We start from the raw sequence: 18,229 nt of genomic DNA on the forward strand, positions 1-18,229 counted from the left end.
AAATAAATATCTAGTTTTGTATTAGACTGAAATCAAAATCAGATTCATTCAACACATCTGAACTGATAAGTGTTAAAACATGTAGTACAAACTTATTTGTACTGTATAAATACTTGGGCTTGTGATAATCTTTAGATTACGCTGCTGATTCTTTGTAATAAATTAACTAATGATTATAATTCGAGGACTTGACGTAAACTTGAGGCAAAAAGAAAGAAAAACTCTGCTTTGAGTGAAAAAGACATTTATTATATTCTGACAAGTTTTGCCAAATCAGTCATGATAGCTGGCTGAATTCATGTGATTTAGCAACAATTTAACAACTGGCATGCAGCACCAATTAATGATGTACTGTCACTAACAGTCTAAAGGCCTGTTCAAACTACTAACATCTTTGTGGAACAGTGCAGACTATAAGAACAGATGATAGAGAAATATATACACAGATACATGCATGTATAACAACGGAATTGGATGGAACAGTGTGTGTGTGTGTGTAAAATTACACAATGTGCTGCAATATATTCTTTAAAAAAAGTGCAATGTACTCTTAATACATTTGGCCTGTAACCCCGGATTGCATAGCATCAGAAAGCTAAACAGTCTTTCCTTTGTCTCTCAAAATAAATGCGCAGTACGACATTCAGACCACATTTAAAACGCCTCAATTAACAAAATTTAGAGAGCCAAAGTAGTGTTAGTTTAAATAATGATACAAACTTTTTCTTTCCTCATACAGAAGGTGATGAGCAAAGATCCAGCAGTGCTGAAGACAATACGCTCAGCAATTTACAACAGATTCCTTGTTCATCACACACTTAACACTTAATATATTATTACCTTCATTTAAATATAAAAGCAGTAAGCGGTGACGGGTAGTGAGATCAGAGCTTCGTTAAAAGGACTACGATGTGATAGCTGGTGCAGTCATCATCAGGGTGACGAGGTCAGAGGTTGGCGGTGGTGGAGTTCAGGATGTCGTGCTCGATCTTGGTGTTGGTGGCCTTGGACAGGTCTCGCTGTGGAAACAGAGGCAGCTGTTATGTTTGATTCCTCACATGTAATATCACAGTATGAGGTAATGACGGCACTTTGCGGCAAACAGGCTCTTATAAAGTTTTGAATCATAATGATAAGACACACTCAAGGCTGTTAGTGTAAATCAGAGAGAAGGCAATCACACTGACGGACTCATAACATTTTAAACTCTGACCCTTGAGACGAGCTTTCCTCTGCAGGAATTCCACCCTTTTGTTTTTATACTCGAATGTCTAATCAGCTTATTCACATCAAGCTATTCTGTAAAGTGCTGGTTTGTCCCTGAGCAACATTGTGCAACTTTTTTACCTTGAAATAAATGCTTCAAAATAATTGATGGTAGTCTTGTAACAGGGTGAAAGGTGTCTCTACCACTTGTTTCTGCACTATGTAACTTCAGTAAGAGGGACGGGTCACAGCGTTACACACACGTTGAAATAAATGACACTTTGTTTTAGTGTAGTACCACCAGACCAAAGAGCAGCTTCTTACCTCAGGCTGAGACTCCTCAATGCTTTCCTGAACACTAAGCCATTAAAATAGTTTTAATTTTACAAACAGAATAAGTCAGAACCCGGTGATGAGCATCAAAAATAACTAAACAGCTTCTGTCTTCTCTGTGATGGTCCTGTATGTAGATCATATAGTGGTTTAGTATTAAACTGAGTGTCACAACCAGTTAAAAATGTCCTCTAGCACATATAAGTAAATGTAGCTGGAGAGCAAAACAATCTTTTCTCAATTAAATAGAAACAAACAAAGCTGCAAGACTGATGTCTGAAATACACAGCGTCAGGTGTAGAAAGGGTTTTAGAAAGACAGATGTAGAAGCAGCAACCTATCAGAGCTGTAAAGGGCGTAGAAGTGTCAGTGTTTGTGGCTGCTAGCTGTGCATGTTCAAACACAAACTGCATGTTAAGTTGCTCTTTAAGGGTAATTTTACCTTTGAGTAGAGGCATGCAGCAACTACAAGTAAAAGCTGATTAGTCAGATTTTAGGATTCCAAACACACCTTGACTGAACAGATTCAGTGTTGACCAAGTCCCTCTACAATATAAATGTACATCATTAGCATTCGTACATCCTCTACAATACACTTCAATGCGTTACTGCACAGAAATGAGGGAATAGATGCAGAGAAAACAGATTAGAGACAAAGGTGTCAATTACCACAAACTCTGAATATGTGCTGGCAACAGAGGTTAGGCTGATGTTGCGCTTTGGACTAGCACGGGTCACCAACGCACCAATCAGTGGAGACCCCTTCATCTGGGCCTCGTTCTCCTTGTTACAACCTTTTGGCCGTGGGTGGGGGGGTTTGCTGCCAACTGGCGTCCATGCTGCTGGACCCTGGAGGATCAAAAAACACTTTAGCTGAGTTAATGTTTACCTGCCTGGTATTACATTTATGTGCTTTATGGCAGAGTGAGAGGAAGGAAAACCATCTCAGTGTTATTGGACTGAGGGCAGCTTGGACGCCACAGTGACACACTATCACCTCTTGTGGCGGTATTACAAGAGAAGAGTGGCCGGGGGCTAGCTGGTTAGCATGCTGACTTCAGTAGACATCTTTGTAACACAGTACAGACGTCTTTGACATTATGTCAAAACTGCTAATTCCATCCATTCTATTGATAATATTGGTTAATTTCTGTACATATTGAACAAAAATTAAGGCCATATTCCACCTTCAAGATATTGTGAAAAGGTCATTAGACAAAGCTGTGCAGGTTTTCCTCCTGTTACACTTTGACCAAGTTTATTGCGTGCTAAACATGAAAAGTAAACCAGCCTTGTTTGCTGAGAGAGGTGGGCGGGGCACCGGAGAGCGACAGACCGTTCCACTAAAGGCGGATCGCATGGTGCTGTTGGAGGTGGCACTGGAAATGCTGGAAGTCGCGTTACACTGAGGAGAGACGGAGGGAGAAGCTTAGTGCGGACAGAGCCAGAGGACAGAAGACAATTACAGTAAACGCAAAGCTATAAAAGTGAGCTATAAACTGGGTTTACCATCTTTCGTGATTTATTTGGTGTAGCGGAGCCGAGGAATCTGCGTTTGGTCGGGGTTCTTACTGCGGTTCCATACAGCATGTCCTCCTCAGTCTGCTTGCTCTTCTTCAGATGCTGTTGACAGTTCGTAAAGAGAAATTGCAACACATTTCCGAAACACCTCAGACAAGGACTATATTAAAACAAGGAAGCATTTCTTTTACCCTCTCTTGTTTCTCCTTCTCCTTCTCTATCCGGTGCAGCTCCCACTGATCCTCCACATACTGCAGGAACTTCTGGCCGTTTATGAGAAACTCACGACCCTGTTCAGCTTCCCAAGCATCAATCTGGGCTTTTAACTTCTTTTCAAGCTTAAAAGCGAACACACATGACAAAGAGTTACGGCTGAGTGAAAAGTTATTTTCAGTTCAGAAAGATATCAGGTGAACTTTGTGTCTTACCTTTGGCAGACTTTTATGCAGCTCAGACCTCTGTTTCTCCTCTTTGAGCAGATTCCCTCCTCTGTTAGTGAACCTTGAGGGATCTGTGGCTTTTTTCTGTGAATAAGACAGAAGACAGACAACAATAAAATAATCATGTCCAATATAGTATCACTGGATAAAACAAACAAATACAGGGGTATCATAATATAGTTTGTGTTTTTAAAGGCATGCTCCTCTGAAATAAGAATTAGCTATATTAATTTATAGTATTGGCTATATTATTTATTTACTGTTGGACAGGAAGGTTTTGTTGCTACTTTGGTTACTGTTCCCATCAAGTGTTTGTTTTCTTCCCCTGTCAGACTCACCTCCAGCTCCAGGAAGTGTGTCCAGCTCTCTTCCCACTGGTGAACTCCATCGAAGAGCTCTCTGTGATCCTCGTAGTGCTGCTTCAAGCACTGGAGCTCAGCGTCATGCAGACTCAACAGCTCTTCAGTAAAATCCTCTAAAAAAAGTAAACAAGGTTGTTAGCACTTTTCTAAACTCTAAAATTTCTGTTTTGAAAAACTAAAACTTCAAACACAGTGAACCCACCGCTGAAATATGGAGCAAAGTCCTGCCGCTGGTCTGTGCTGTAGAAACACTTCTCCCAGAACACGGCGATCTCGGAGCGGATGGCGTCTGTGACATTGTGGATATTTAGCAGTTTGAGCTCCTCCAGACGCTGAACTTCTGCTTGTAACTGCAGTGGGAGAAAATCAACTGTCATTTTAACAGTTATACTACAGACAGCACTGACAGTCTAAACTGACCGTGACTGACAGAAAAAAAAGAAAAGTCAAGGGCACACGGAACGCTTGAATCTTCTCACCGCTTCCAGGTTCCTCTTCCTGGATGTGACCATGTGTTCGTTGAAGGCCTCTCTCTCCTCCTGAGGCACCTGCAGTCGGTCCCACAGCTGCTGGATCTTCTCTCGGTGACTCTCACACATCGCCTCATTCTCTGTCTTACGTTCCTCCAGCTGCAGGAGCAACAGAACATACAGCTGCATCAGTTGATGTTCTCTTAAGGCTCAATTCAGATGAAAAAAGTACATCAAACATCAGCCAGTCAACTTTCCCTGCCTGGTTTTAATTTGAAGGAAAAATAATCTTATCAAAAAATAGTCCAACCTGACAAATCAGCAGTTTGAGTGATGTAATATTTTCTCTGGAGAGGCAGAACGAGTCCTCATCCTCACAGATGACGTCCTTCTCGAAGCTGGTCTCAGGGATTTGGTCCAGCTCGTCCATGTACAAGATGATCTGCTTTTTGAGCTCCTTGAACTCAGCATGCCGCTTCGTCTGGAAACATGAAAGCATCACATCGTTTGGTATGTAAGTCAGGTAATATTGGAACAACTTATTACATAGAGGCCCTTTAAAACTTGCAATGTGCCCAGTGTGATGAAAAATGTCATCCTTTGACCTGTAATATAGTAAATAACTTCAAGTATCAGGTTAAAAAAAAAAATCCAGTTTTCCTACTGTGATGTATCTTTTCAGACTAGGAAAGACATCAAACATTAAATGTTGCTAATTGGCTTATACTCCACAAGTATAAAACAAGTGAAAATGTGTGTTTGTGCAACACGAAACAGCCCTGGAAGAAACACATCTTTTCAATTTCATGTAAAGCTTTTATATCCTGTTCAGTTATTTATATCCAAATGATTCAACAGGTGAGATTCAAACGAATCAAAGTGAGCTCCCACCTTCTCTGCGTTCTGGTTATTGATGTGCTCACGGAAGTTCTCCAGTTGTTCCGGCGTGGGGACAGAGTCCGGAGCGATGCCGTAAGGCATGGAGCACAGGATGTCGCACAGGTCCTGGTCCTGCTCCAGCAGAACCTTCAGCTGCTGCATCCGACTGGTCTTCTCCTTCATCAGAGCCTCCACCTGAGTGCGGATGTTCTTCTCTTGTTGGAGCATGGTGATGCCTCTCTCCTCCTGACCGAACAGAGGAGGGAACAACAAACTCACTTTACAAGATGATTCTCAATGTAATCATTAAAATCTGTAAAACAGTTTATCATAAGCCAGATAATAACTACAATTACAAATCTTCTTTAGAACAGAATTAATACACAGTGTTACCTGCAGGTTAATTATTGTGACTTTAAATATTTGTATTAAATCCAGAGTTATCAATGTCACTTGGCTGACGCTGTTAAAAAACATGATGCGTGTGTTAAACTTAAGCTGTGACAGTGGTTGTTACCTCAAACACAGGCAGCTGGAGCTCCAGGTAGAGTTTCTCCATTTCTGCCCTGCATGTTTGAATGCTGCTCAGGAGCCTCTTTCTCAGAGACTCCTCTTCTTTGATCATCATATCCAATAAGCTCTGAAGGATGAATATAATAAAATAAATCAGCATTATGCAGATGGGTGTATGTAGATATTCAAGTTCTTACTGATATCCACTAACTGACACTTCTGATTATCATATTTGGCCAATAAGGATTCAGATATTTTTCATTTCTTTCCAATATATCGAATTTCAACCAGAGAGATACAGAAATATTGGTCTTTGGTGTAGATACAGATGTATGAAAGAGCTGTTCTATTAGTTTATAGACACACAATACTGAAAAAAAGCCTGTAACACTGGCTGCATAATCTACAATACTCTAATGAACCATATTGTATATGCAGATGATCTTGTGGTCCAGAGTAAAAGTAGCGCTGGTATCTAACAGCGTCCTACTATAAGTTCTGTGTATGATGTTGAACAAGATATCAAATACAATGCCGGTAAGAGCGCTGTCTTAATCTGCAGGACCAGACAGGACACATGTCAAAACATTTCCTGTCTTCAAACTGTCAGAAAATATGACAGATGAGGATGACACTTATGTGCACGGCTGCAAGATGCATGCACAAGCAAACATTTAGGATTTGTCCCAGTTGTGGAGACACTGTGGATTACAGCCAACCAACCAACTCTGTGACAGCTGAGTCAACAACAAACTGCAGTACATCAGTGAAACACAGATGTTTGAGGTAATCTAGAAACTTGCATTACAGGTATTTTTTTAAACTAGACAGTCCCTCTTTTTCATTATCAGAGCGTTTAGACTCTCGATTATCAATATCAGCCTAGTATCAGTTCCAGTCACAATCTAGTGAATGTGAATAACTGTAACCCAAATCTAAAAACCCCTCTGTGTTGACTAATCAACTGGTGACTCTTAGGAATCTGTAGTTTCACTCATGATTGTTGTGTTCTGGTAAAACCTCCTCTGAAGAGTCGAAACCTGTTTAGAGTCTATGTGATCAGGTGCTCAACTAATCAAGCAGCATGTTTACTCAGGAGGTTTCACCACATGTTTACAGCTGTTTCATTAGATACTCGATGGCTCACCTTGATGTGGTTCTTGACAACATTACACCTCTGTAGTCTCTGGTCCTCCGGGATCCCGATTTCTTCCCAGATATCCTTCAGATGGCACAGCGCTTTATTCAGGCAGGACACCGCCTCTGCTGCCAGCACCTCGCTACAGGGACGGACAGCCGGTGACAGGCACGGTCAACTCGATCATCACATAAATACAGTCACCGACATTCAAAACTAAAGTAAACACACACATAATTCACCCGTCTGACAGAGCTAACTGACGCTAGCGTTAGTTTAGTTAGTCTAGCTAGCGTTACTTAAGCTAACGCTAGCTAGCTAGAGCAACTTTGATCAGCAGTTAGCTACGAGTTATCGCACCTACTTTATAACTTACAAAGTGACTATAACACGAAAATAAATTATTCTTACCTCTTTCTCATCATTGGATTCCAGACTGTGTTGCGATTATCGTTAAACTGTTTAAAACAGCCAAAGTTTGTCGGGGACGAGCGGAGCGTCGCCTCTCTACCTGCTCTCAGTTCAGTCCGTTTGTACACAGTTCAAAATACGCGTACAGCGGCGTCCTGCTCTGTGATTGGCTCCTTTCATAGGGTGCGCGTGTTGTGTGAAACCGGCGCCACCCGCCGGTAGCTTGAGCCGTTGGTCATAAAGAGGCAACCGCCCATCGCCGAGCACCTCATGAATAAAACAAACAATACTACCAGTTTCATAGAGGGTGTGGTGATGTTACTAAGCAGCAGTTTTCACACAACAATGACGCTGTTGTTCATTTTTTAGACAGGAGAATTCACCAAAATAAAGTCAATGACACGCGTAACAAACGTGTTAAAAACAAATTTATTCACTTTATACATGTTTGCAGTTGTTTCGTCGTCAGACACCTTTAGTGAGCAGATTCCAGCTGTAATGCCGGAGGCTGCAGGAGGGAGAGCAGCGACCAGTGTCTGCAGGAATGTCTCAGTTTCTGTCCATCATGTCCTCAAGGCTTCATACCTGGTTCCCCAGTAAAGCCTCCAGGAGTCTTGAACTGTTTGTAATCGCAGTTGTAACCACGATGAATTTATAACCTGGAAAAAAGAAAGAAAGAAAGTACTTTCAGGACTTGTTGCACAAAGCAACAGGTGCATTTCTATATAAAGCTTCTTTTTAATAGTCTGTAGTATAAAATTGTTTACAAGTAGTTTCATGAGAGCAATAATAGACTTGGCACACCTCGACTTAATTACCTGGAGGCTATTGTAGCCTACAGGAAGAGTCAGCCCACAGAAATGTGTACTATTAGATGTATATGTACTATAATGTTTCCAGATTAAATATAAGTTATAACCGTATCACACTCTTTATATTCTTCACAACACAGCTACTGAATCTAAGTTTAATTATTCATCTTTATATCATAAAACAGTGGAATAAAAATATTTCAAAGTGCTCAATGTGATGTGGTGACATGTCCCCGTGACGTCAATTTAACGTCTTTGAAAAGACCTCCAGTGGAAACCCAGAATGAGGTTTTTTTAATGTCTTTTCAACGTTCACTGTTGATGTCCAGGTGGCATATTTACAGGATCCAAGCTTCATCACGCAGGCTAATGCTCCAAGGTTAGATGACTAAAACCTGATATTCAATTAAGCTGATAAAAAGCTCATGCAGGCAATTCAGGTTCAAGTTCTGGGTTTGAATTAGACCTGAAGCTTTTGCTGCATGGAGAGAAATTCATAAAAAATTTAATTTCTAACCTAGAGATGTTCTTTAGAAGTCTGTAACTAAAGTTGAAAAAAATTACACTGTTAAACTTTGATTTTGATCATAGAAGGACGTCACATGGACATCAAAACGGTCATTCTTGCTCTCAATTAGTCATCTTCCAGTGTATGTCAGGACTTACTGCATTATTGTGAAGAGTTCACTGTATGAATGTCAATTAGGAAAGTGGAAATGCACTAATATACACCCATCATACCGTCTGAGCCAGTATCTTCAACATGACTAATAGTAACATTTGAAAAATATTCAAAATGTGTAATTCAATAAAGAGCATACTGAAAAGAAAGAGGCGTCTGTCTGTTGGATTAAGAGTCAGGACAACAGAAGTGAAACTTGACTCTCAACGACAGAATAGAAGGAAGGAAGACCACGGAGGGTGGAGACGAGTATTCTCATGTAACGTCAACATCCAGCTCACCTCTCTCTCTGCCGAGGAAACGTAGCGCTGAAATCTCAGAGAAGGTGCAGCCGCCGAGGAACATGACGACGATGATGCGCTGAGCGTCGTTCTTCCCTCTTGAATCTGCACCGTTGCTGCCTGTTGAGAGACAAAACCCTCATTATTTATCAGTTCCAAACATTTCAGAAGGGGTTTTACTTGTTCTCTTTTAACATCAGGAAATCAGGATTCATTCACCTGATTGGTTGTAATCTGTTACCCTGATTACAGATGACAGGTTTATTGTTTCCTGGACACCCAGGTTAAGAAATCAGTACATTACATTATATCAGTATCTCCTGGTGTTCGAACCTGAAACAGCAAATTCATGTCCATTTAGCAGCCTGGTGACTTCTTCAAGCCCCGTCCAACCGTCTCGCTCCAACACCTGCAGATGACAACATCAGGAATAATATTAAAACATGTCTGTCAACAACACAGAGTCGGATCCCGTGGAATCAACAGTTTACTCACCTGCTCGATGAGTCTGCAGCTCAGAGGCACGTAGGCACCGCTGAAGATGTACGCCATGTCTCGTGGGACACGCAGGTCGTATTCTTCATCTGACTTTGGTACCTTTACACAATATATGATGACACATAAAGCATTTTCATCGTGGTATTCGAAAAGAAATCCTTGAGCATATTCAGTAAAGATGATGAATATTCACCAGGTTGAGTTTTCTGCTCAGGGCTCTGAAATGACTCTTCTTTGCAAGAGAAGAGAAGGCGTCAGTCAGCTTTCCTGGAAAAATAAGAATGAAAATATCAAATCAGAGAAATCAGGACAGCTTGTTGTGGTTTTGAATCTGAAAATCTCTGAACATTCATTAAATAATAAATCAGATTTGTATGTATGGAGAGAAACAGACTGTGATCAGGATGTAAAATGCTTCACCTGCAGTTTTGTCGTTGACCAGTTTTCCCACTTTGCTCTCCATCACAGTCAGTGTTTCCCCCGGCGGCTGCTCCACCAGCAGCCCCAGCTGCCTCAGGTTGGAAAATGTGAGCAGGTGGTCGACTCCATAACTCTGATGAGGTCAAGCAGAGAAAACGACAGACATGACACCAGCTCTCCTGAACTGTGGTCCAGGTGGAAAGGATGAGATTGGTGATGTCCATGTGTAGAACCAGTCAAGCTGCTCTTCCTGAACAGCAGCGTTAAATAACAGCCAGGACAGGACATCTAATCAGTTCATCACTGAGGTGACGTAGACATTTACTTTTTTCAGAATTTCCCACAAGGTGTTCTTGAGATATTAAGAAGAGAGGGATGGAGAGATTTCACTGGTGTGGAGGCACCAAAACAAAAACAGTACATTTAATTAAGAGTAAAAAAAATAACCCTCAGAAAATGTGTAAAATAAATGTTTATTGCTCTCCTAAACTTGAGCTGCTAGTTTTGTAACGTGATGTTACCAAGACAAATAAAATAAACATGTTTTTTATGGAGTTTTAAAATAGCATCTGTGTCTTATTTCAGTCTATTTGAGGCTTCCATAACCAGGAACGTTAATTTATGAAACTCTGAAATCTTCTCGGGCATGTTAAGTCTCACCTGTAGATACTGAGCTTTTAATGACCGGTAATCTTTTGGCAGGAGTCCTGTGAAGAAGAGACAATCACATGGTTGGTAAAACAAAATTTAACTCTTTTATTGTGAGTCAGTTATATGAAGTCAACTCACCGTTTTCCGTGATGGACAGAAGACAAAGCATCCTCAGACTTTCTATCATGGAGACCTTGAAAAAGGAAAATGAATGAATACGTTTCCAGCATGTTATTGTTGTTGCTGCACCTGTTTGTGCTGAGGCTGAGTGAAGCAGACGCACCTGTCTGTTGATGTGCTCCTCTATGAAAGAAATGGATTCACGCATTTCAAATCCTTCAAGTAAAGCTGGAACAGATAAATCAAGATTTGTATCAATAACACCAACAAACATCACATCCAACGTACAGAGTGAGTAATTTATTCTCACCGTGTTCAGTCTTTAACAGCTCCTGAAAATCCTGCTTCGTTTTCTTCTTCATAATCGATTCACTGGCGCCGATGTCTGAAAGAGAATGAGCTCTTCAGCCATTCAGGTTTGAAAATATTAAAATTCAGTCTGACACACGGTGAACTGCTGCAACACTCACGCAGGCTAAGAAGCCGATGTTCCTGTTTCAACCCTTTCAGCTCCTCGGACACGAACGTCTTCATCTGCTTTATGTCCATCCCCCGACGCTTCTGTAGGATCAGTACAAGAGGAAGTGTCAGCTCGGTCAGTGCTGTTAGTTACAGTCTGTCTGCTGATGGGTATTTACATCTGCTCACATCGTATGCAGTCTGGAGGTTCCTGGCTTTCTGACTGAGGAAGCCGAAGACATTGGAGAAATGCTCGTTTCTGATTTCGTTGAAGACCTGTGAAGCAGACGTTTAACTTAAAAACCGTGATGATGTGCAGCGGACGGCTCCCCTCTCATCTCACTGACCTACCTTATCCTGAGAGTTCAGCATCACTTTGATACTTTTGTCGGAGGAGGTAACATCAGGTCCGAACTCCACACATCCTGCAGGACAGATACTGTGATGAGACAACACGCCGACAGATTCACGCAGCCTGCATGTCTTTCACTCCGATCAGAGCGTTACAGTGATGAAGGTAGACGCACATACGTACAGCTGGGAAGCCTATTTAGTAATGTTACGTAAAACATCATAATAAGTTCTGTTCTTGCACAAAATATATACATTTAAGGACTTAAATGTATATATTTATACATAGTCAGGACCCATGACTATTTTTATTTTACAAAGTTTTTTCAAGGTCTTTTTTTCCTCTGAACCTAAACAAAACATTTCAAAGATTTCAAGGACCGATGGGCTGTTTATGTTAATGTTTGGACAAAATAATGTTTTTAAATATCCAAAAATCCAGAAAATGCCCCATTAACATGGACTCAATGATTATTAACAGTCAGTATTACCAAAGTGCATCTTCACAGTTATGTTTTTCTCTTACAAACGCAGGTCAGCAGATTAAACCAGACATGTCAGTGCTTCTTCTCAACACGACAAGTTATGTTTGTTTACTGAACACAACAACATGTACAGACAGAGAGCCTAATGTGGACGCAGATTTTCACCTGGATCGTAGCTGCTTTGATACTCACCACATTTAATTCTAAATATATCATCCACGAGTCCTTCATAGACGACCTGTGAGCACAGAGGAGTGACGAAGTCCACATCTGCAAAGACAGTGACTGTTAGAGAGGACAGAGTTCAGCATGTCGCTCAGAGAGGAGAACTCACGCCTGCATCTCACCTCTGTCGATGAGAAAAACCTTTCCTATCTCAGCTTGACGAGTTCTTTGCTCTCCTTCTTCGACCTGCTCCCTCCAGGACTCGTACGCCATCTGGTACCAGACAGATGGACACAGTTTAACGGCAGTTTAATGGCATCCATCACAAGCACAATCATCATCTTAGGTAACACAGAAACACGTCACAGTGAATCTGAGAGTTAAACCAGTTGACATGACATGATAGTTTTTGCACCTTGGAACATCGTCCAATCCCGTAGATCTTTGAGAACGGACCGTAGAGGGAGTGAAGGAGGTGCAGAGCGCTGCCGGCTGTCCTGACCCACCGCTGGTCCCCCGCCTGAGTGATGTGGGGTGAAAAAAAGGCTAATGGCAAAGATGTTTATGAGGTAGATTCTCCTGTTATTGCCCTTGACCAAGCAAAGCACTGACACAGAGCTGAAGCTGATCTCTGGGGGGCTGCACAGTGGTTCCCGACTGCCACACCTGTCACACCCGTTATACCTGGTTTTATGTTCACATCACAGCCGAGCTGAGCCTGAGGTGATAAATACCCCTGACTACTGCACGGTTAATTAACCTGGGAGTAAATCCTGATCATTTACATTCACACTGCGTACAGCAGCCACATGTTAGTGAGTGTTTCTGGGGTTTTTTGGCCACTGTGAACCTGATGAACCAGTGCAGGTTTTTGTATCCTACATTTAAATTTAGCTATTCACTGTTCAAACCGTCAGTGAATGAATGACTTATCAATCACAATTCCTTTTTTTAATGTTTTTCCAGTGTTTTAGTGCCAAATCAACTGTGGGGAAAATAATGATTGACTCACAGTTACAGTCACAAGTTGGAACCAATTAATTAAATTTAAAAATGTGATGCATTGATTATCAAAATAATCTGTTGATTAACCAGACAAAGCGATTGACGAATCATTCACAGCTGGATCTCTGACTCGGTGCTCGTTATTTACCAGGAAGTTGTCTTTGAAGAACTCTGGCAGCTCCAGACTGATGATGTCATCGTCGAGTGGGAGAAGGTAGAAGGCCCACTCATCAGTGGTCACATCTGTGGGAGGGAAAAGTTCAACACCTCCTCTCACCAACACTGATCATCGCTTCTAAAATGTACAGTGAAGAAGAAGAAGGAGGCGTATTTACCACCAAAGATGCCCTGCTCCTCCAGCACCGCCTCACACGCGTAGAACTGGATGATGAAGGAGGGTCAGCGGGTGAAAATCAACAACTTGATCCAAAACAAATCAAGTGAGAGTCTGAACACACACAGCAGGGAGAGAAATACCTTCTGAGGGGTGAAGATGATCTTGTATCTTCTAAACTTCCCTGCTGCCTTGTCTGCATTGGCCACATCTGGAACAAGAGGACATTTCTTTTGCTTTATGCTTTTTATTGTCTGTACATAAAATGTTATTAATATGACGTATAACACGACTTACCACATATCCATTTCACAGTTTGTATTCTTGGCCGGATCAGAAAACAGAGCCTGAAAGTGAGAAACGCCACATCGTCAGTGTGTGTGTGTGTGTGTGTGTGTGTGTGTGTGTGTGTGTGTGTGTGTGTGTGTGTGTGTGTGTGTGTGTAAAACAGTGTCATGAGTACAGAAAGTGCAGAACTCACTGATCTGAAGTGCTGATAATAGGTTTGTATTCCACTTTGTACAGTTTGTCAACTTCATGTTGCTGTAAAATAAAAAATGGAGACGAAGTGTTTGAAAACGATTCTGGAGTTTTTCTCAGGAGTCAGAACCGAGAGGTAATAACTGACGAGGTTCACCTTTAGTGTTGAGACGTTAGCGATACGATCCAGCGGGCTCATCAAGTCCGCCTCGATAAAGAGGTCTTTCTTCCCCGGGAGCTGTTTGACAAAGAGAGAGAGAGTTAGAAGAGGACTCAGACGATATGTGTAGACGATTGTTCTACACTAACAGGATCGTCAGAGGAAACAGGAACATTTATTTCCGTGGTGGAAGAGCACATATGAAAAAAAGCTGCAGATCATTTAATAATAATAATAACAAACTATATTTATGTGGCACTTTTCAAAAACAGGTTTACAAAGATTTGCAAATTATACTTTTCTCGTTGTAGTATTTATTTATACTGTTAACCTTTGTCAGTTATTGCACATGCATTATTACTCATTTAAAATCTACAGTATAGTGGCATTATATTACACATATCTTTACATCTTTACGAACATACTTGTTTACAGCTATTTGTATATTTTATCATATAGTAGTAATGTTCTTCTTATGTACTCTTGTCGTCACATTTCCTTTGTCTATTCAAATCCTGTTATATTATTATTATTATTATCATTATTATCAATATCATTTTTGTTCTATCATCTGTGATTTGTTGCCAATGGCAAAATACAGAAACATCTGTGACAGGTGGGGTGTGGTCACATACTATCAACAATCTAATTCACTGACAGTCCGTTATTTCTCTGTGGTATTAATGATAGCTGATATTTGTTTATCCAATTAGAGTCCGATTAAAAAAAAAAAAAACAATAAAAAAAAAACCCACTAACATGGAAGTTATACATGTCAGTCATATGACTAGCGGTGTGTCAGCAGCAGGAGCCAGGTGGCAGACAGCCAAGCAAAATAATGCAGAGACATATATTTATTATGTGTCGGTCTCACCTGTTCCAGCAGGTAGATGAGCTGATCTCTGGCCAGCCTCTTGAGCAGAGAGAAGTCAGGGAGCTCCGGGCAATCTCTCCTGGCACTGTGAGCCATCCCGGACAGCAGTCACTCATCCACTGCGCACAGAAAAATAAAATAATAAAACCTAACTACTCCTGAAATAGACTTTGCACTGACAGAGGGGCTACAACCATCAGAAACACACGGGAGGGACAAGAATCTGTGCTGCGGTTAACCTACTAGCTAGGTTAGCTTGTCGGCTAAAAACATATCCTCGTCATCGGACGAATTTTCAAAATAAAGCCTGGTCGCAAAATACTGACACTGAAATGAAAATAATGTCCTAAAATCATCAGTAAATTACTAAAATGTCACCAGAAACTACCTGTAAAAACATTAGTATAACGCGTTTAGCTGGCTAGGAACTACCTGCTTCCTTCCGTAGCTAAACAAAGCGGAATAAATGACATAAGTTGTTTCTCTACGGACACCTTAAATCGACGGACAGCTACACCTTCAGAAGAAGGAAGGCGTTAGGCGTCTAAACCCTGACGCAGTTTCTCTCTCACTTCGTGCTGTTTTGCGCCATGAATACAGAGGCGGTTTTATTGTTAGAGACGGTTAACTTTGCCGCAGAAAAACATCGCAACCAGCGACGTAAAGATGCGGAACAGACGCCGTACATTAACCACCCCATCGGTACGTAACTGCATCTGGACTTAGTTGTGATGCCTTCAGGTGTTGCACGTAAATCTTTCCCACACCGCAGAGGCTGAAATAATAACTGGATTGAGATCATGCACGATTTTAAAATTAGTTTCTGATGTTTAACTTTGGGTGTGAACGGTGACATGACAGTTGACACTTGCTGAGACACTGATAGGAGGGAGAATAAAATCCCAAACTGTAAGGAGATAAAAAGGGAAAGACATTCCCCAGACTCGCTTATAAAATCACTCAATTTAGGGATATGTTGAGTTGGGAGAAACGTAATAAACGGTGTGGATCAGTGTCTATGTGTGTGTGAGTTTGCCTTCATGTAAATTCGGCACATGTTGTAGGCCGACATGAAGTTCTTTGTACATGGGCTCTCTCTTTCTCTGCTGAAAATCTGCATCACAATTTAAAGAAGAAAAAAAAAGCCAGGAAGGTGGCAGGGTTCCCCTAAACTACATTGTGCGGCTTTTATGGAGACATTTTGCTAGTGAAAGTGAAAATGCCAATCTTCTGGTTCATGATTATAGTTTGGGTTACTACTAGAACAGGTTTACATGCAAGGTCACAGAAATGCTGGACCACTGACGAGGCGTTTCACTGTTTTCCTGTTGGTGTTTAGATGCACAACAACAAAAATAAAACGCTGACAGAGAGGGAAAAAGCACAATAGGTCTCTTTTATAGTGTCAGTGGAAGGTAAGCAAGGTAAACAAAACACAAACTTTCTAAAAGGTAAATAATATGACAGATTTCTTCTGTTGTATTAATAACTATGTTGAATATATTATGGACAATCCTTATTTTTGTGTCAGCAGCTGAAACAATAAGCCTTTCCCCTCTCTGATGCTCACAGCTCTGTGTGTGTACTTTTAAGGAGTGGCGAGAATTCTCAGCCATGAAGGAGGCATCACAGACATCGAGGTCCTGCAGGTATGTTACCAGTGAATAACTGTTAGGTAACACCATCAGATAGAGAGTCTTTGGGTTACAGATTGTGTGTTGACTTTGTGTCGCAGGCAGCTCTGCTTCACGACACGGTGGAGGACACAGACACCTCTCCTGCAGAGCTCGAAGCAAAGTTCGGGCCTATTGTGGCTCGTATCGTTCAGGAGGTGACGGACGATAAGAGCCTTCCCAAACAGGAGAGGAAGCGCCAGCAGGTGGAACATGCGCCTCACTGCAGCCAGCAAGCCAAACTGGTCAAACTGGCTGATAAACTGTACAACCTGAGGGACCTGAACCGCTGCACACCTGTCGGTCAGCACTGCTCACTGTCACTGTCTTATACTGTCACAGGGTCACATGTGGAGGGTTTTCTTTTTCAGGAATTAAGTTTAATCTAATTGTAAATTCTTTATTGTGTGAAAAAGAATTGGCATTAAATATTTTTGGTAAATTTATATACTTAATTTTACAGTGAAAACACATTTTAATGTGACAGAACTATGTGGACGGAGAATGTTGGGCTGTCAGGATATCAGATTTTCACTACACAGTTATTATAGTCGTGGCCAAAAGAATTCATGATAATATTGCTTTAACAAACAAAAAAATATGATATTGGTCAAATTCATGTTTCACATAATCCAAAAAAAAAATATGCTGGTCTGGCAACTTTTTGTTTCTTTTTCTTTTTTGGCTTTTCGCATCTTTTGTGGCAGCCTGTGCTACGGTGCATTAACGACATGTAGTATGACAAAGACAAAACAGAAATAAACGGAAATAAATTAAGAGATGCTGCATTTATCACTAACATGATACCAGTAGAACATTTTTGAAAATCATGGTAGTTGCGACTCTCCTAAGCATAATGTGACTTTAAAAATGGAAACATTAGATAGAAAAGAAAAAAAACAACTAACATTGTTAGAAACATTCCCAATTAGTCCTTTAAACTGTGGAGCAGTACCTGAAGTACCAAAAATAAATGGTAAATTCAACCAAACATGTTGTCAGATAAACGCAGAGGAGCCTTATGCTTCTGTTTGAACACTCTCCCAAAAACCAATACTTCATAATGTACTTAGTCACTATATCTTTCCCCTCTGGTGTGTGTGTGTGTGTGTGTGTGTGTGTGTGTGTGTGTGTGTGTGTGTGTGTGTGTGTGTGTGTGTGTGTGTGTGTGTGTGTGTGTGTGTGTGTGTGTGTGTGTGTCGGCAGGTTGGTCAACCGAGCGGGTCCAGGAGTATTTTCTGTGGGCCTGTGCGGTGGTGAAAGGCCTGAAAGGAACCAACTCTGCTCTGGAGGAGAAGCTGGAGGAACTGTTCAGACAGAGAGGAGTCCAGCTCTGACCACACGGCCACAACACAGACTGTTTAAATTACAGATAAAGCACATTTTCATGAGTAAATTATACAAATAAATCATATTTCATACACATTTTTGTGGTCTTTAATGTATTTATTTAATATTTTATTGTACTCTTAGTTTGGTAAAGTATCATCAGTTGAATTATTCCAT

The 18,229-nt window shown here is 41.1% G+C and overlaps 3 protein-coding genes across 8 annotated transcripts; 1 reads left to right on the top strand and 2 right to left on the bottom strand.

The window, feature by feature from the left end:
- Positions 1–227: 227 nt before the first annotated feature.
- prc1b (protein regulator of cytokinesis 1b) lies at positions 228–7,435 on the bottom strand. Of its 3 annotated transcripts, XM_037095552.1 has the most exons (15): positions 7,274–7,435; positions 6,872–7,004; positions 5,729–5,851; positions 5,224–5,457; positions 4,643–4,813; positions 4,342–4,491; positions 4,065–4,212; positions 3,839–3,975; positions 3,489–3,584; positions 3,252–3,398; positions 3,049–3,162; positions 2,831–2,944; positions 2,209–2,388; positions 2,051–2,085; positions 228–1,019 (listed from the first exon to the last, which is right to left on the bottom strand). In XM_037095552.1, exons 1-15 carry the CDS (start codon positions 7,285–7,287, stop codon positions 971–973), a joined length of 1,845 nt encoding a protein of 614 aa, XP_036951447.1. In that variant the 5' UTR covers positions 7,288–7,435; the 3' UTR covers positions 228–970. The 3 variants fall into 3 exon arrangements, with proteins under 3 accessions (XP_036951447.1, XP_036951449.1, XP_036951448.1); XM_037095554.1 differs by lacking the exon at positions 2,051–2,085 and having other exon boundaries at positions 2,286–2,388; XM_037095553.1 differs by lacking the exon at positions 2,051–2,085.
- A 249-nt stretch (positions 7,436–7,684) lies between these two features.
- vps33b (VPS33B late endosome and lysosome associated) lies at positions 7,685–15,686 on the bottom strand. Of its 4 annotated transcripts, none has more exons than XM_037094545.1 (24): positions 15,545–15,686; positions 15,051–15,169; positions 14,174–14,254; positions 14,018–14,079; positions 13,834–13,883; positions 13,680–13,747; positions 13,538–13,583; positions 13,351–13,445; positions 12,613–12,717; positions 12,380–12,470; positions 12,225–12,302; positions 11,548–11,621; positions 11,386–11,472; positions 11,208–11,298; positions 11,048–11,122; positions 10,901–10,965; positions 10,756–10,810; positions 10,627–10,673; positions 9,967–10,099; positions 9,740–9,813; positions 9,544–9,645; positions 9,382–9,457; positions 9,049–9,168; positions 7,685–7,932 (listed from the first exon to the last, which is right to left on the bottom strand). In XM_037094545.1, exons 2-24 carry the CDS (start codon positions 15,144–15,146, stop codon positions 7,853–7,855), a joined length of 1,851 nt encoding a protein of 616 aa, XP_036950440.1. In that variant the 5' UTR covers positions 15,147–15,169; positions 15,545–15,686; the 3' UTR covers positions 7,685–7,852. The 4 variants fall into 4 exon arrangements, with proteins under 4 accessions (XP_036950440.1, XP_036950438.1, XP_036950439.1 ...); XM_037094543.1 differs by having other exon boundaries at positions 15,483–15,585; XM_037094544.1 differs by lacking the exon at positions 15,545–15,686 and adding an exon at positions 15,439–15,532.
- hddc3 (HD domain containing 3) lies at positions 15,607–18,149 on the top strand. The gene is made up of 4 exons (XM_037094549.1): positions 15,607–15,752; positions 16,644–16,699; positions 16,786–17,026; positions 17,930–18,149. Exons 1-4 carry the CDS (start codon positions 15,641–15,643, stop codon positions 18,058–18,060), a joined length of 540 nt encoding a protein of 179 aa, XP_036950444.1. The 5' UTR covers positions 15,607–15,640; the 3' UTR covers positions 18,061–18,149.
- Positions 18,150–18,229: the final 80 nt, after the last annotated feature.

This window comes from Acanthopagrus latus, chromosome 4 (genome assembly GCF_904848185.1).
Source record: "Acanthopagrus latus isolate v.2019 chromosome 4, fAcaLat1.1, whole genome shotgun sequence".
Lineage (NCBI taxonomy): Eukaryota > Metazoa > Chordata > Actinopteri > Spariformes > Sparidae > Acanthopagrus > Acanthopagrus latus.

Bases quoted from the DNA above. Each gene is read 5' to 3' on its own strand.
- prc1b (XM_037095552.1), bottom strand. The intron at 3,976-4,064 runs GTGGGTTCACTG...TACTTTTTTTAG, and splicing joins CTTTGCTCCATATTTCAGCG to AGGATTTTACTGAAGAGCTG. The intron at 3,585-3,838 runs GTGAGTCTGACA...TCTTATTCACAG, and splicing joins CACACTTCCTGGAGCTGGAG to AAAAAAGCCACAGATCCCTC.
- vps33b (XM_037094545.1), bottom strand. From the start codon at position 15,146: ATGGCTCACAGTGCCAGGAGAGATTGCCCGGAGCTCCCTGACTTCTCT. The intron at 13,884-14,017 runs GTGAGTTCTGCA...TCTCACTTTCAG, and splicing joins ATTATCAGCACTTCAGATCA to GCTCTGTTTTCTGATCCGGC. The intron at 11,473-11,547 runs GTAGGTCAGTGA...TCTGCTTCACAG, and splicing joins TGCTGAACTCTCAGGATAAG to GTCTTCAACGAAATCAGAAA.
- hddc3 (XM_037094549.1), top strand. From the start codon at position 15,641: ATGAATACAGAGGCGGTTTTATTGTTAGAGACGGTTAACTTTGCCGCA. The intron at 15,753-16,643 runs GTACGTAACTGC...TGTACTTTTAAG, and splicing joins GTACATTAACCACCCCATCG to GAGTGGCGAGAATTCTCAGC. The intron at 16,700-16,785 runs GTATGTTACCAG...TTTGTGTCGCAG, and splicing joins CAGACATCGAGGTCCTGCAG to GCAGCTCTGCTTCACGACAC.